Here is a 17,234-nt window from a genome sequence, read left to right as displayed (position 1 = left end):
GCAGTAGATAAATATTAAATTTAAATATGACCTTCACGCTTCCGGTAGAATTTTTCATAAATGTTTGTATACCTACGTTACATAACTTTTCATTTCAAAGAATCGTTTTATATTCCGTATTTTTTGCTTCGTGTGTCTCCTTTGCTTAAGAATTGTAATTTAATGATATTTAAAGCAGAAATATTTCTGAACTTCTGAATGAAGAGTCTCTCATTTAATGCTGCCATGTATTATACAAAGCAACAACCTATATATTTTGGGCGAGTACCGAGGCGAAAATATAAAGCCGAAGAAATGCGTTATTCCAGAAGGAAAGCGTACCCCCTTCTCAATCTTTTGTTAAATTTCTTTGAACGGGCAGGCTCCAATTGAATTACTCCGTGAAAAGCCCGTCATCCTACTCGTTCTCCCTCATTATGAAAATTCCCAGCGTTATGCAGATTGGTTCATTACAGTCCCAAATCAGGTAATACATTAAACATCCCTCAAGCCTCGCAAATCCGACCAGCGTTCGTGTATTGAACCAAGGGGACGTGAAAAATCTTGCCAGCACAAACAAAATTATTCGTGCTTGCTCAAGAAATTCAATTTCAAGGAAAATCCATTTAAGTACTCGCCACGTTGAATTTAGTAATAACAAGTATCTGAAACATTAATCAAAAAGTTACGGTCGACGCATGCATGAAAATGTAACTAATTTACATCTACCGGCGTTCATTTGATTTTTAATGTGCTTTATTAAAATTCCATGATGCTCGGCGAATTTCAATCAATTTTTTAATAACCATGCGATTTTAATTAATCATTCAATAAGTTGTCCCGGATAATGTGATCTCGTAGTTTGAAATGAGATTTTTATTTTAAAGCAGATCTTTATACTCTCCTTTATTGAAATATGTTAAATTGTTATTTTGCATGATGGAGGACTTCTTAATAAAATGTCTACTTTGTTATTCGTACGGGGTATCAATCAGTCGAAACGATATTTTTGCCGCGCCCCGGTTTTTATGAACAAATGTGAATTGATTTGAACGAAGTAGCCGCTGGCACGTAAAATATGAAGTCACGTTTTGCAGTCCGGCGAAGTACAAACGAAGCGTAAAATTGTAACCCGGGCCCGGCGAAAAATTACCGTCGAAGGAGTCATCGAAAATTCCGTCACGCGATGCAGAACCGATACGGCCCACATTCTCATTTCCGATCGTCCCGGAAAGATACACGAAACCCTGGAATTGAGTTTCCCGATTCGGCGAACTTCTTGGCGGAACCGGTGACCGAAACTTCCATCGATACTTGTAAAATACACGAAGAGATTATAGTCAAATGTTCGTCCAAATGAAACCAGGAGTTAAAGAGAGTTCCTTTGGACTGGCGATTAGTTTTCTCTTCGTCCGATATTGCGCTCTTCATTCCACTTTTTCGTACAATGAAAACTTGTACTTCTGAGATTTTTCATCATTTCTAGCTACCAGAAACTTCATAGACTTTTTAATGACTGTGCTGTATCAAAAAGATGTCCAATAATATTTCTTTCAAATGTTTCTTCTGAAAACTATCAAAGAATTGTAGATTTTTAGCAATTGTATTGGTTGGAGAGTACTTGTTTTATTAAATTAGTAATGATTGTCTGACCACAGGCAGACCAATTCCACTCACGCTTTAATATCTTATCTTGTTTTCGACTTTTGTACGTGCCTGGTTATGAAATTCCATTCAATTTTACATACTAAACCTGTTGCATTAGCTTCGTGCACTTTGTCTGGCCATGTACGAACCTTCATCCCTTGCTCCCATACGTTTCATTTATTACCGCGATATGGAGAACATTTCCTGCAGTTTCATATTTTACCCTTTCGATATATGCAATGTCCGGCGGCAAGAACTTCACTTCCACTTATTACATTTTACAGAATAGTAAATAACACAGATACATAGTTTGCAGTTTTATGAGACCCTCTGAGGGATGAAAAAGTCTTTGAAGATTTGTATCATAATTTTACAAACGGCCAGTGGACGTCTGATTAAAGACGACTTGCATCACTGTATGAAAAAAAAACGTTTTAACCCTCATCCGGCCCTCATTTCACAAACTGAATCTGTCCCTCGGTGTCAAATTGACACAGTGCAAAAAGATCAATAAAATAACCAGGTAAACAGGGATTTTCAATGTTTTTCTATTCAAATTAATGAGTTAACATTTACATCTTACGCTTTTCGGTTATGTGTTCCGCATAAAAAAAATAAAAGTCACGAAGATTCGAATAAATTTTCGCTACAAATAACAGAACAGTATAACTTATTTCGGGAAAACTGAGTCAAATTGGCACGAGGGACGAATGAGGGTTAAAATACATATTTACCGAAAGTATAAAAATTCGTAGGTCTATAAAGCGCCAGATGTTTTGCCACTGCTTTTCAATATAAACGAAACTAACATCAACACGTTTACGTTTGTGTTCCAGGTTCAATAAGCAATATTGACGGCGCCGAGTATCACTGCAATAAAACTGCAGTGCGAAAGGTCATCAGCGGAGTCGTCGGTGCCGCCAGCTCCGTCACATCCATCCAAGTAGCGAACCTCCTGCGACTTTTCCGAATACCTCAGGTACGTGCTGGGAATCTCGGATAACCTTCCACGGCGTTTCTCGATTCGTCTACTTTCCAATCGTACACACGGTGATTCGGAAATCGCGTCAACACATTTTCGAAAGGCGTCCAGATTTCGAAATAAAAAGAATTCTTTAGTAATCTAATTCTTAGGTGCACTTTGCTACGTATTCTACGATATCTGATTGACCTGTACTACTGAAATCAAACTATAAAATATCTAAGTGCCTGAAACGGGCATCGCGGCACAATAATTGTAACTCTAAATGATTATACTTTAACAGTTGATCATTTTAAGGTACAACATGCAGTAGAAAATTTTTGCCACGCTTATATTAACTTGCCATGTTGTTGCATACAACATATTCTATATTAAATATTATATTAAAATGCTCTGAAAAGGAGAAAATGATTTTTTTCCTGGTTTTCCATAAAATACCGAATCCAGTTAAATGATTAATAATATTTTTCCCCAAAATTTTAAGCAATTAGTTCAAGATTTCTTCTGTTATAAAATTAGTGTTGGAATAGATAGAAAAATTTAATATAAACTTGATTAATTAACTAATCTTATTTTAATTTAATCGATTAAATTAAATTAATAAATTTTATCTATTTAAATTAATAAACTTTATTTTATTTTAATTTAATTAATTAATAAATTTCATTTAAATTTATATTAAATTTTTCTATCTATTTCGACACGAATTTTATAACAGAAGAAATTTTGAACTAGTTGCTTAAAATTTCGGGCAAAGATATTGTTAATTATTTAACTGGATTCGGTATTTTATGAAGAACCAGAAAAAAAATTATTTTCTCCATTTCAGTGCATTTTAATATAAGCGTGGCTTTTAAAAAGTTTTCTTTATATTCATATTTAACCTAGATTCATTCCATTCAATTTCGAGGTATTTATTCTGTACATGTCCTTGTCAATATTACCTCCAGAATTTTTCAATTTCCGGTACCATATGGTCTATTGTTTCTTTAAATATAAAATATAGGACACGGTAGAAAAAGTTTTTAATTAATTTAGATGTACCTCAATCAATTTCGAGTATCCTATGAATATACCATCTCTCGTTCTCGACTATACAAGAGAAATTCTTCTTATAGTCCGGTATCTTAATTGAAGATCAAATGATCAGCGGAGCTTATCTGAGCCAGCGATCCTAGTCAATTTACCAGCACGAAGATACTTCGGACGATAAATCGTTCTTGATTCACGAGTCACCGGAGCCCGGTGGAGGGGCTAATAATCAAGGTAATACGTACCGGTGGTTCCGCGAGAGATTCATCATTTCGCGTGATCATGTCCGCCCATCCAGGGGGCTGCGATTTAATCAAAAAGTTTCGTATAAAGCGGCGAAACCGCCTCTCTCTCTCTCTTCTACGGAAGGAACCGATCTCGCCACCGAAAGTCGCGTTTTCCGAAAGAATGGGAATACTAAGCAGCGAACTGTGAACATTTCCCGTTTGCCACGGATACCTCGGCCTCGAATCGTTCGACTGCGAAATCGTCTTTCTTGGTCGGGGCGATTCTTATCCCCTCGGTCTCTCGATTCAATATATCGAGAGCGAGAGATGATGGAATTTTTAATTTCGCCCACACCGAGGTCTCGACCGAGTCGGCAACAAGAGCTCGATAGAACGATTACACGAACTGTCGCAACTTGTTCGGGCCTTGGGCCCGATCGATAACGTTCTCCACAAATGTGGAGGCCAGTCGTCCCGCTAATTACGGCAACTATGAGAAAACCGAAACGTGACTGGAGCAGAGATTCAAAGACGCACTACTCGCACGTGATATCGGACAAATGGACGTTTAATGACTGGTCCGGGTTGAAAGACGCGCTGCGACAACGTTGCGCAGTGATAGCTTGTAATTGAGAGTTCCCCAGTGATTATGGTTGACGTTTTCTATTTTAGTTTGCTTGGCAAATTTTTTTCCACTGGGTAAAAGGGTTGTTTGAGCATAATTGTATTTATTTCACTGGTTCAGTTTGTGTCGGAGCTGACAAACACACATTGGCGAATTTGGGAAATGATAGTGAGTATACAGTGTTCCCGCGATTGATGTGACTTTCAAGTATGCGGAAGATGTGACTGTTTTAGCCCCACTACTACGGGGTTCCCCCTTTGGCGGTCGATCACGCTACAAAGAAATTATGGTATCACGGTGTTTAAAAGAATGGTAATTATTTTTCTCGGCGCACAGGTTCGATCAATTTCTACACTAAATGAATATAGCTTGAGGGGCATGAAACGTTATAGTCCGGGTTCGAACCAAATAACGCTTCCGATTCGGGTTTGAATCAGCAAGATGCCAAATGCTATTTTATTGGAGGAAAACAAAGGTGGAGTGTTTCGTCCCAGGCCCGCTAGAGGACTCATCAGTAAGGCTATCTAGCGGACCCTGCCTTAGACAACAAATGTCATGAGGAAAGTTCTTAATATACTAATTGGTGTCAGTTTAGTAACTTGTGAGAAAGTCTTGTTCAACCGCTTGTCCATCTTGCGGACGTTTGTCAAACCAAGGCTTTAACTCTAATTTTTACGCCATCTATAAGATAAATGAGGTATTTTTCGCGATCGCACTATTTGAAAGAATGGTAATTATTTTTCTCGGTGCACAGGTTCGATCAATTTCTACACTAAATGAATATAGCTTGAGGGGCATGAAACGTTATAGTCCGGGTTCGAACCAAATAACGCTTCCGATTCGGGTTTGAATCAGCAAGATGCCAAATGCTATTTTATTGGAGGAAAACAAAGGTGGAGTGTTTCGTCCCAGGCCCGCTAGAGGACTCATCAGTAAGGCTATCTAGCGGACCCTGCCTTAGACAACAAATGTCATGAGGAAAGTTCTTAATACTTTGTTTTCCTCTAATAAAATAGCATTTGGCATCTTGCTGATTCAAACCCGAATCGGAAGCGTTATTTGGTTCGAACCCGGACTATAACGTTTCATGCCCCTCAAGCTATATTCATTTAGTGTAGAAATTGATCGAACCTGTGCGCCGAGAAAAATAATTACCATTCTTTCAAATAGTGCGATCGCGAAAAATACCTCCTTTATCACGGTGTTTAAATTGGGGTTTTATAATACTCGATGTATCATTCTCAGGTATGGAATAGCATTAATACAATACAATAATTTCCCGTTTAGCACCGTTGTTTACACAGGATCGTCGTTTACACTTGGAAAAAGTGATCTAAGAAATCTACATTGGGTGTACAAAGTATTCGTACACCTCTGAAAAACTAATAGCTTTTTTATAATTGCACCAAACGACCTGATATTTTATAATCAATTAGAAGCATTGCTTTACGGAATGATATGCAAAGATTTTCCAAAAATTATAATTCACTAGGTTACATGCAAAAATAAAGAAGGCATTTTTTAAAACTTTTTTATTTGGGTCCTTAATGAAAATTTAAAATATATGTTTTGTAGATCTGTGTTAGTTATACACATTCTCAAAATTTCATTGAAATCGATTAACATACACACGAGATACAACACGACTTTACACGACATTTGATCAATTGTTGCATAAAATTCACAGAATCGTACATCTTCCGATGCGTGTAGTTTTTTCCTGCGTACATAATCTAGTCATTGCACAGTCAGAGGTTTTCGTAACAAGCGTACGAGAGCGCAGAGGTTAATTGACTCTTTGAGTGCTGGCGCACGGGGCCTTTGAATATTTTTAATGTAATTGCATAGTGTCTGAGGGCCGTGGATACATTGTCTGTCGGGCGAATTTGAAGGTGAGCAAGTAAATTTTCGCCAGACAAAGAGAATTTCATCGAGTTAAATAGCACTGGTTGCGAGTTGCTAGTCAAAGGAGGTCTGCCCTGTATGTAGTCAGACATTCGTTAGTAATCGCACGATGCGAGTGGAATATTGGATGAAAAGAGCAAATAAGATTTTATGTAGTCACGTAGACTGTGGATTCGGATGAACTGGATAGAACGGCAGACTGGAAGGAAGAAAGCGAGAGAAACAAATGAAGTGTTTCAGAGAGAAAGGGAAACGTCTGCTTACGGTGCGACTACAGGGAAACGTGAACTACAAGTTTGAAAGAAAGCGTAAAATATTCTTAGAATCCACGCACAAACACAGTCTAGTTACAAGCAGTGCTGAGCAAATTTTATTTTGAATAATAAATAAACGTGTGATTTTAATTGCAAATAATAACTAAACTTTTCATTTAAATAAAAGTAATTTAAATAATTCTAAAAATGATCTATTTATTATTTGTAAATAAAAGACTATTTATTATTTTGATTGGGGTGGAGAGCAAATAAATAGTTTTCGGTCTTCTCAATACAATTGTCAATACATATAATAATTGAAATTTCGACTTTATTTCTTCTATTTAGAGACTTGCTCAAATAATAAATAATTATTTTTCCTTTTTATTTGAACATCCAAATAAAAAATAACTTTTTATTTAAATAATCCTTTATTTAAATAAATTTATTTATTGCCCAACACTGGTTACAAGTAACAAACATTTATTAAAATAATTTCTACAATTTTTATAAAACATGATCTACCAAATCCGGTTCAACTTCGGGATTTTCGCCGAGCAATTAGAGGGACTAAATCACTCGGAGCGTCGGAGTTAGCCGGATCGTTCCGTGCTTTCGCGTCGATCATTCCTATGCATTCCTGACGCATAATAATGCGCAAAGGCGGCTCGGACACTCAGTTGGAATGAGAAATGGGACCGGGCGCCCGTAGATTCGCAAGCAGATTGCAAGATACGCGGTAATTCTACATCAAAAGGGTTCTCGGCTGAGGGAATCCCCAAGTGGGGCATTGAGGGGCTGGCAGAGTGTGAGAGAATGACGAGGACGGGGACAACAAAGACAGGCGCAAAACATTCGCGAGATGACTTCTTACGCCGCCGCGAATTTTCATTTCACGGTGGGGTTCTTTGACTCGCCGCGACTATCGCAAATAAATATTCGCTCCAGTTCACTTATCCGCCGACGGAGAAACTGCCCGGCGATAAGCAGCGCCGATGCTGTTCTTCATCTTGATGCCATCCGGGTTGTAGTTATACACAGTGGTTCGTTACTCGTGACTGAGAAATATAATTGCATTCCTCGGGCGTCGGGATTAGTTGTAATCTGAGTTGTGCTAATTCAACTACATTCTAATTCAATTGCACAATTGAATTACATTGTATTTTAATTATACAGGGTGGTCCGTTTAAATGAAGCCACCTAAATATCTCTTCAGGTTATTGTGATGCAAAAAATATTTGTTACTTAATGTGCATGGTGTCAATGGACCTAATATCTGGCAAGAATATTTTTTCCGAAGGTAATTTTTTTCGGATTTATCAAGGTCATCGATGTTTTTTGATACATAACTACATTTTTTTTAAATTGCTTCGTGTAACTGATCGAAATATACATTCAGATATGCATAATAACATGACCTCGAAATGACCTTGATCTTCGAAAATTGAAGTTTCACCTTCAGATCAAGGTCAAGGTCAATTCAAACCTTTCAATTAATTCACTTACTAAGTATTTTAATCAGATGTGTAATTGAAATACAATGTAATTAAAATACAGCTCTCCAAATTATAGCCCTCAACTTTGAAGAAGAGCGATACATTTTTTTGTTTTTCTTTCATATTGCTGTCTATGCGGCGTAGTTTCTATTCCTCGTCCTCATTCATAATACATAACGCTATTTTATAATAGGTAAGTCTGCACAACTCTGATTGTAAAAGAAAGGGAACATAATGAACAATTACGTTTCTCATTTTCTGAAGCTCCGCAATATAGGCGGACATTTCATTAAAATATTTGCTGCTACGTTCCTCGCGTTACTTTCACCGAGATATTAAAGTGAATATTACTTTAGATAATTTGTGGCTAATCATCTCCAAGTACAATTATTAGACCGAACTACCTGTTTCAGGTATTTGAATATTTTTTAATTCGTTTGCAGTAGTGCAGGTCAACGATGTATCAGACGACACTGATTAAAGTGCATTTGTTGAGTGATCTTTGTAATTTTTTTTACTAAAAAACCGATTTAATGCACATATTTACATCAATTGTAGGTAAAAAAAATAATTAAAAATTCAATACTCTGTACTACCCAAGCTACCGTAGACTCACGCGTCCCCAAAATTAGGGGATTGTTAAAAGATAGTTTTCTCCGCGAGCTTGCAGCTTTAAAACCTCGTCACCTGTATTCGTGTCTGGCGTTTCCGCGGACGAGGCACGCGCACTTTAATGCTATCAGGAAGACTCATCCCTTTGTCGGCCGTAACGCGAACAACAGATCATCCTGTACACACATATACCCGGCGCAGTATTTTCAGACCGTTTGATCTCTGCTTTGTCCCCGACAAGAGAACGTGGTAGCAGGTTTTTGGCTTATACACGGCCTGGTTCGTTTTTTTTATGCATGTAATCCACAGCTATCTGGCAGCGGACGGATAAAAAGAGTGGCTAAACAAAAGGAGGCATCGCGAACGTGGCTGCACAAGTAGCGCGCGTGTGCACCTGCTGTTCTTGTATTGCGACTCGTCGCTGATAGAAAACAAACCTGAACCAAGAGGCTCGCATTCTTTCGAATTGGGGAGTTAATAGAAAATTATACGTACCGCAGTATGTTATTTCATGGTTCACTTCTCTTTCTTTGTCGGGTCGCGTATTGTCGACGCTGCGGCGTTTGACGGTGACTTTCAATGAAAGCTCATGTTTCGGAGGTTGCACTCTCGTTTATGAGAACGTAGTAACAAGTAAAACTACCCAACTGATACTCACTGATTTCAATGAAATTTAACGTACTTATTAAACACCGAAAAATATTAAATACGTGTTCTTTTGTTTCGGCTAAATACGCTTTTTAGGAGTAGAAAGCACCCCTCAACCTCTGGAGATGGAAAGGTTTGTAGCTAATTATTTCTTAAAGGATTCATATTTTTTCTATAAATTTTTTTCCTTTTTGGGAAAATAACGCAACAAATCAATTCTGAAGACAGATTTAGAGTCATCGCATAAAATTACTAATTGTAGATACAGGATGCGCTCAAGGTCCGGCAACTGCTAAATCCGGCAAGTCCGCGGCTTATTATTTCCAAATTTAATTGACCTTGAGGTCGCTATCATATATATATATATATATATATATATACCAAGGACGCCATCAAGTGCATCACTCCCAATTGTTACAACTCTGAATCTAGCACTTTTTTCAGAAACTGTATCCTTTAAGAAATAATTAGCCACAAACGTTTCCATCTCCAGAGGTTGAGGGGTGCTTCCTACTCCTAAAAAGCGTATTTAGCCGAAACAGAAAAACACGTATTTAATATTTTTCGGTGTTTAATAAGTACGTTAAATTTCATTCAAATCAGTGAGTATCAGTTGGGTAGTGTTACTTATAAGATCCCCACGAGGAAACATTTTATTTGTACAATTCCATCCAGATGGAAGTGGTTAGTATAATGAACCAGTGATTTTCTGACTACAGAGATATCGAGCACGTTGGCAAGCACATAATGTACCGTTTAGTGAACGTATAAGTGTCGCCACTTCAGAAACGGAACTGCTGCCGGAACAGGAAACAGCCGGACGTTTCCGAGCTGATTCCGCCGGTGGAATCTTAAAATTACGCATCGTCAACGACGGAAAACTAGAGAGTATCCTCGTGTCTGGGATTAAGTGGGGCGGAAACAACTGGAGACTCATCATTCCGTCGCTACGTCCTCGCTAAGAATCTTTGCTCGTTTCGTCGTTGTAGATTGATCCCAATCTACTTTTAGATCTTACTTCTATCTACTTCCAACTCTCGACATTATCTACCTTCGATTTCCACTGCTATCTACTTTCAGTTTCAATTTCCCTCGCCTTTAGTTCTAATTTCGTCCTACTTTCCGTCCCGATTTTGATCTACCCTTGCCTACAGTCGCAGTCTACTTGGAATTCCGATTTCGGGATACCTTCGCCTCTAATTTTACGGCGATCGCAATTTAGGTCACCGCGAGATCTGCAATTGGTTTATCGCCTTGCACGATCAACTTCGCATTAGGACTCGTATTACTTATTTTCGTGTAGTTCGGAGTTCTGTGTGATCTACTTCCAATTCTTACTTTTATGTACGTTCAAGTTCAGTCAACAATCTTGTTATAAATGTTTCGAATATAACTTGTGTACGATACAAACATTTTATGTATGAATCTACAATGAATATAAATAAAGACAATGTAATAACTAAGCATATATGCGTATTTATTTACTGAACCACCTATTCCTCCAGAACGCGTCCGACTTGTCGTAGAGTTATACTACTGATTTGGAATTGCTGAAATAGCGAAACATTGATTTGCGGATGTCTGACTTCTCGTTGAGTTGTACTACTGAAATTCATGCCACCTATTCAATATCATGTGCTCCTAATACAAAAGTCACTTGTCGAGGTTTTTGAAAATTTTCGCCAATTTTCAGCCGCCTGACTTTCCGTTGACTTGTACTACTGAAAGTCGTGCCACCTCCTTCGATATCATGTTCTCCTAATACAAAACTCAATTTTTCGAGGTTCTCGAAAATTTTCGCCAATTTTCGATCGTCTGACTTGTCGTTGAGTTGTACTACTGAATTTTCGAAAAAATTTCGGCCGTCTGGCTTGCCGTTGACTTGTACTACTGAAATTCGTGCCACCTCCTTCGATATCATGTTCTCCTAATACAAAACTCAATTTTTCGAGGTTCTCAAAAATTTTCGCCAATTTTCGATCGTCTGACTTGTCGTTGAGTTGTACTACTGAATTTTCGAAAAAATTTCGGCCGTCTGGCTTGCCGTTGACTTGTACTACTGAATTTCGTGCCACCTCCGTCGATATCATGTGCTCCTAATACAAAACTCAATTTTCGAGGTTCTTCTCGAAAATTTTCGCCAATTTTCGATCGTCTGACTTGTCGTTGAGTTGTACTACTGAATTTTCGAAAATTTTTCGGCCGTCTGGCTTGCCGTTGACTTGTACTACTGAAATTCGTGCCACCTCCTTCGATATCATGTTCTCCTAATACAAAACTCAATTTTTGAGGTTCTCGAAAATTTTCGCCAATTTTCGATCGCCTGACTTGTCGTTGAGTTGTACTACTGAATTTTCGAAAATTTTTCGGCCGTCTGCCTTGCCGTTGACTTGTACTACTGAATTTCGTGCCACCTCCTTCGATATCATGTTCTCCTAATACAAAACTCAATTTTTCGAAGTTCTCAAAAATTTTCGCCAATTTTCGATCGTCTGACTTGTCGTTGAGTTGTACTACTGAATTTTCGAAAATTTTTGGCCGTCTGGCTTGCCGTTGACTTGTACTACTGAAAGTCGTGCCACCTCCTTCGATATCATGTTCTCCTAATACAAAACTCAATTTTTCGAGGTTCTCGAAAATTTTCGCCAATTTTCGATCGTCTGACTTGTCGTTGAGTTGTACTACTGAATTTTCGAAAATTTTTGGCCGTCTGGCTTGCCGTTGACTTGTACTACTGAAAGTCGTGCCACCTCCTTCGATATCATGTTCTCCTAATACAAAACTCAATTTTCGAGGTTCTCGAAAATTTTCGCCAATTTTCGATCGTCTGACTTGTCGTTGCGTTGTACTACTGAATTTTCGAAAATTTTCGGCCGTCTGGCTTGCCGTTGACTTGTACTACTGAATTTCGTGCCACCTCCTTCGATATCATGTTCTCCTAATACAAAACTCAATTTTCGAGGTTCTTCTCGAAAATTTTCGCCAATTTTCGATCGTCTGACTTGTCGTTGAGTTGTACTACTGAATTTTCGAAAATTTTTCGGCCGTCTGGCTTGCCGTTGACTTGTACTACTGAAATTCGTGCCACCTCCTTCGATATCATGTTCTCCTAATACAAAACTCAATTTTTTCGAAGTTCTCAAAAATTTTCGCCAATTTTCGATCGTCTGACTTGTCGTTGAGTTGTACTACTGAATTTTCGAAAATTTTTCAGCCGTCTGGCTTGCCGTTGACTTGTACTACTGAAAGTCGTGCCACCTCCTTCGATATCATGTTCTCCTAATACAAAACTCAATTTTCGAGGTTCTCGAAAATTTTTCACCAATTTTCGATCGTCTGACTTGTCGTTGAGTTGTACTACTGAATTTCCAACATTCCTCGGGTGTCTGACTTGACGTTGACTTGTACTACTGAATTCCGTGCCACCTCCTTCGATATCATGTTCTCCTAATACAAATTTCGATTTCCGAAAATTTTCAAAAACCTCGAAAATTGAATATTGTATTAGCAGAACATAATGTCGAAGGAGGTGGCACGAAATTCAGTAGTGCAACTCAACGACAAGTTAGACGGTTGAAAATTTACGAAAACCTCTAAAATCGACTTTTGTATTAGGAGAACATGATGACTAAAGAGGTGGCACGAATTTCAGTAGCACAACTCAATGACAAGCCGGAAGGCTGAAAATTTTTCGAAAATGTTAATGTAATTGTCTTATCGATATTCATGGACAGGGTAGGGAAAAAAGAACACATTAACTGCTGTAACTAATATTGTTTATTTTTCACCAAAAGAATTACAATATAATATCATATAACTTAATAAATACAATACAATAATATACAATACAATACATAATAATAATACAATTATTATTATATTTATTCTATTTATTATATTATATAATAATAATATAATAATATTAAACGCGTATCGTTATGAGATGAGAAGAATTAGGGTGGAATGAGGACGTCACGTTCCACATGTATTTTCGTCTGCAACAGAAATATTGGCTAGAGCTCTGGCACATGCATAGTAATGCAGCGTGTAGCGTCAAACGTAAACATTGGGAGTACGAGAGCGTTAGAGGTGCGGATAAGCGGACCTAGGTTCATTGTTATTATTATTATTATTATTATTTGTTAGCGTGTTAGCGGCAACGCAGTTAGAAGAGAGTTTCGGGAAGAAGGACCGAACACATGTTTGGTTCCTTGACATATTTACGGCAGGTATTTACGGCAGGTATTTATGGCAGGTATTTATGGTGTGTGTGGCCGTGAAGCGAATAAACAGCCCCAATGCCATAAACGCAATAAACTAAGGACCGCATAGAGTCCCTCAGGTATCGGTGTTGAACTATTGACTGTCTATTGAAAGCGAAATCTTTAGAAAAGGCAAGCGACCCGACGTCGTATTGCTAAATAATAATAACACGTGGTTCTGAAGGATCTGGCCACGGAGTAGGTGTAATAGTAGCATATATATGTATGTACGTATGTGTGTATGTATGCATGTGTGTAAGAGAGCGCCACAGTCGAGCTGGACGTTAACTGTAAAACACGTGGTTATAAGCCCTCTGTACTAAGTTTATATTATATTATATCTATCTTACAATAAAAGTATTAATAAACATTAACGTAGGGAAGGCCAATGCCTTTTGGTAAGAGGACTGTGAGGAACCGCACAGCACTTACCCCAGAACTATGGGACCGAATAGATCGTGTTTCTAACATATTATTAGTCGCGAGGCTAATCTTCTCATCACCGCAAAACATATGCAATATAAAACAAAGTAGAATCTTAGACAATATAGAATATTCAGTTCTTGTAATACGCCTAAATCCGTGAACTATCGATACCATATTACATGGCACCGAAATCGTACGGGGCCAAGAGGCCCCCTGAGGCCTAGACAGAAAAGTTCATAAGATGCATTGTCCGTACTAATCTAAAATCTGTGTCTTTATTCTCCAAACTGTTTGACGTCTGATACATTGCACGTACCGAACAATGATAGATGACACGTTCGAAAACTTCTCAATCTATACTTTTATCAGAGCTCGACTATGGGGGCTTAGGTTTGTTTTATCGGATGTTATGTCGCAGATGTAATATCGTGTCAATATTTTCACCTGGCAGACAATGTTTCCGGGAAATAAGCTCGAAGATAAGCGAGCGTTTTATTGGATATCGCGAACAGCAATAATTCGACGGTATCGATGGAAAATTGCATTCGCGTATCCTGACAAGATACTACGGTGATTTTTTATTCGAATGAAATGCTTCTCGTTGTCTCGCGAAACGAGATTTTCGTGTCCACTTTGTATTAAACGATGAATTAACAATCTGCCTTACTTATATCATAGTTTACAGTTCATTACAGCACTTTGATAACAAAGTTTGCTGTTGCATAATAAATATTAGAGGTCTGCATAAAAAGACGTCTCCAAGTGAACCTTGAGATATTATCTAATTTATTCTCTCCGAGTTTCTGTAACTTCAATATTTATTATAATTAATTTACTCGTATTACTTTGATGCACATAGGTAATTTCATTATTACACTGATCGATACATTTTCATAAACGTGAAACCATATTATCAAATACATTTTAAAATGTAGAAAATAATATTGTATATATATAATTGCACTATTGTAATTGTATGAACAATTGTGCTAACATTTCTTCGATTAAAAACGGCAACGTTAATTATCCAAGTAACTAGCCGAATCGCAAAAGCATGCAAAATGCATGAAGCAAAAGCATGCTCACAAAAATTCAGTAAACAATGTTAATTTCAACTTATGCTGACGAGTAGAAAGCAGTGAAGCAAGGGGAATGGCTCGGCCTGTAGTCAGACACACGCAAAAGTTGAGTTAAGCCGGATGTCCCGTAATTAAACATACCTCGGCCTCCGCTGATAAGGATTTCAGTACATCAGAAGGAAAGTTGAACCTTTGTTACACGTTCAACAAGCGCCAAAAGCTCCGGTCCAAATTAAACAACAATTTCTATAGTGTTCTTAACTTAGAAATCTCTTGGAGAAATAAAAAACACATACCCATCATCAAAATTAAACAACCGTGTCGTCAGCTTCGTAAAATCCCTCACCAGAAAAAGCAAAAGCTTGAGAATCTTCTGCCGCGGATCAAACTCTACAAAATCCCCCGGTGGAAGAAAAAAAAGCTGTCTCTCTCGTCGAAGTTGCTATGGCGGAAGGTAAACGAAATTCCTATCGTCGAGCTCAAACAAAATCTCCGTCGTGTTTCTCTGGGAAATCTCTCGGCGAGAAAACACGAATCTCAACGCGAGTTTCCCTCGTCGAGAGAATGATCCCGCGTCCGGGGCGTAATTTGTAGCGAAGCACTTCGAAGATTGAGGATTCGCCGTTCCGGCAAAGAAGTTGCACGGCGAGGCAGTGAAGTGACTTTAATTTCCTGCGAACGAAGCCACCGATTCCCGATGAGGAAGCAGACGCGCGCGCGGCATTGTGTCTGAGGGATTGGCCCACGGAAACTTGCTCACGGAATCAATTTAGAGATTCGACGAACCATTCGATCAAGCGGGGTTTTGTGCTGGACGCGTGGCCCGCGCCGCGTTAAAACCGATGGGACGGCCACGTGAACAAGACCACCGGTGCACCGAAAAACAGTGGGGCACCTGTCATCGTCTAAAGTAACCGGAAATTACGGGAAACCCGCCGACGTGCTCGAGAAACGAGCTCGGAGTCCACTTCTCTACGGGGTGGCTCGACCACCGCGAAGCTACGAAATGACTCCGTTTATTTCTTGCACCTTCTCCGATTTTATGAACTTAACACATTGAATCATCAAAAATCAGGATAATTTAATCATCCTCACAATTTTTGCCACCTTTAATTATTTACAGCGATTATCTTAATCGATTCTGATGAAACTGTCTCATAAAATTAGTGCTACTAATGAAGAATGTGTATAATGCGGTAATATTTTGTTTATCATGGACCATTATGAAAAATGATGATAGAGGTACTTACAGTAGTGGACAAAAGTTTAAGGAAAAAATACGATAACTATTTTAATATCGTACTATACGATCTGAACTTTTTTGGGAACTAGAGCAATTAGTTTACCACAGGATGTGAAAAGAAATTTTTTCAAAAATTGCAATTCATCATTATTGTTGAAAATATACTAAAAGTTGTATTTTCAACTTTTTTATGTGGACCTACATTGAAAATTTAAAAAATATGTTTTGTCGATTTGTGTCAATTATATGCACTGTGAAAGTTTCATCGAAATTCGGGAAGAAACGACAGGCATTGAAAGATCTAAGAATCCTTAGATTTATTGCAGTCACAGGCCGAAAATCTGAAATTTTTACCATCTTTAAACGTTTGTAGCTCATTGCAACGTCGACCAATTTTGACGAAATTTTCAGAATATGTTTACTTGATACAGATCGACAAAATGTATTTTTTAAATTTCCAATATGGGCTGACATAAAAAAGTTGAAAATGCAACTTTTAGTATGTTTTCGACAATTCCGATAAATTGAAATTTTTGAAGAAATTTCTTTTCACATCCTGTAGCAAACTAATTGCTATAGCTTCCCAAAAAAGTTTAAATCGTATAGTACAATATTAAAATAGTTATCGTCTTTTTTAGACGATAGAATTTAGATATATTACTAAATTAATATGAAAATTTATACGTCTAATATTATTTATAGAAATTTTATATAGAATTTAGAAATATTACTAAATTAATATGAAAATTTATATACCTAATATTATTTGAGAAGGGGTAATATAATTTATACAAATTTTATATAGAATTAGAAATAT

At 37.8% G+C, this 17,234-nt stretch overlaps 1 protein-coding gene across 1 annotated transcript in view; it reads left to right on the top strand.

The window, feature by feature from the left end:
- LOC143211224 (uncharacterized) overlaps positions 1-17,234 on the top strand; it is a 392,388-nt gene that overhangs the window by 305,725 nt on the left and 69,429 nt on the right. The window contains exon 3 of the mRNA XM_076428690.1: positions 2,463-2,605. Coding sequence (XP_076284805.1) covers positions 2,463-2,605 — 143 coding nt within the window. The remainder of the gene's footprint in view (positions 1-2,462; positions 2,606-17,234) is intronic.

Source organism: Lasioglossum baleicum, chromosome 8 (genome assembly GCF_051020765.1).
Source record: "Lasioglossum baleicum chromosome 8, iyLasBale1, whole genome shotgun sequence".
Taxonomy (NCBI): domain Eukaryota; kingdom Metazoa; phylum Arthropoda; class Insecta; order Hymenoptera; family Halictidae; genus Lasioglossum; species Lasioglossum baleicum.
The sequence above is the reverse complement of the archived record's forward strand: the minus strand, read 5'-3'. Positions and strand labels throughout refer to the sequence as shown.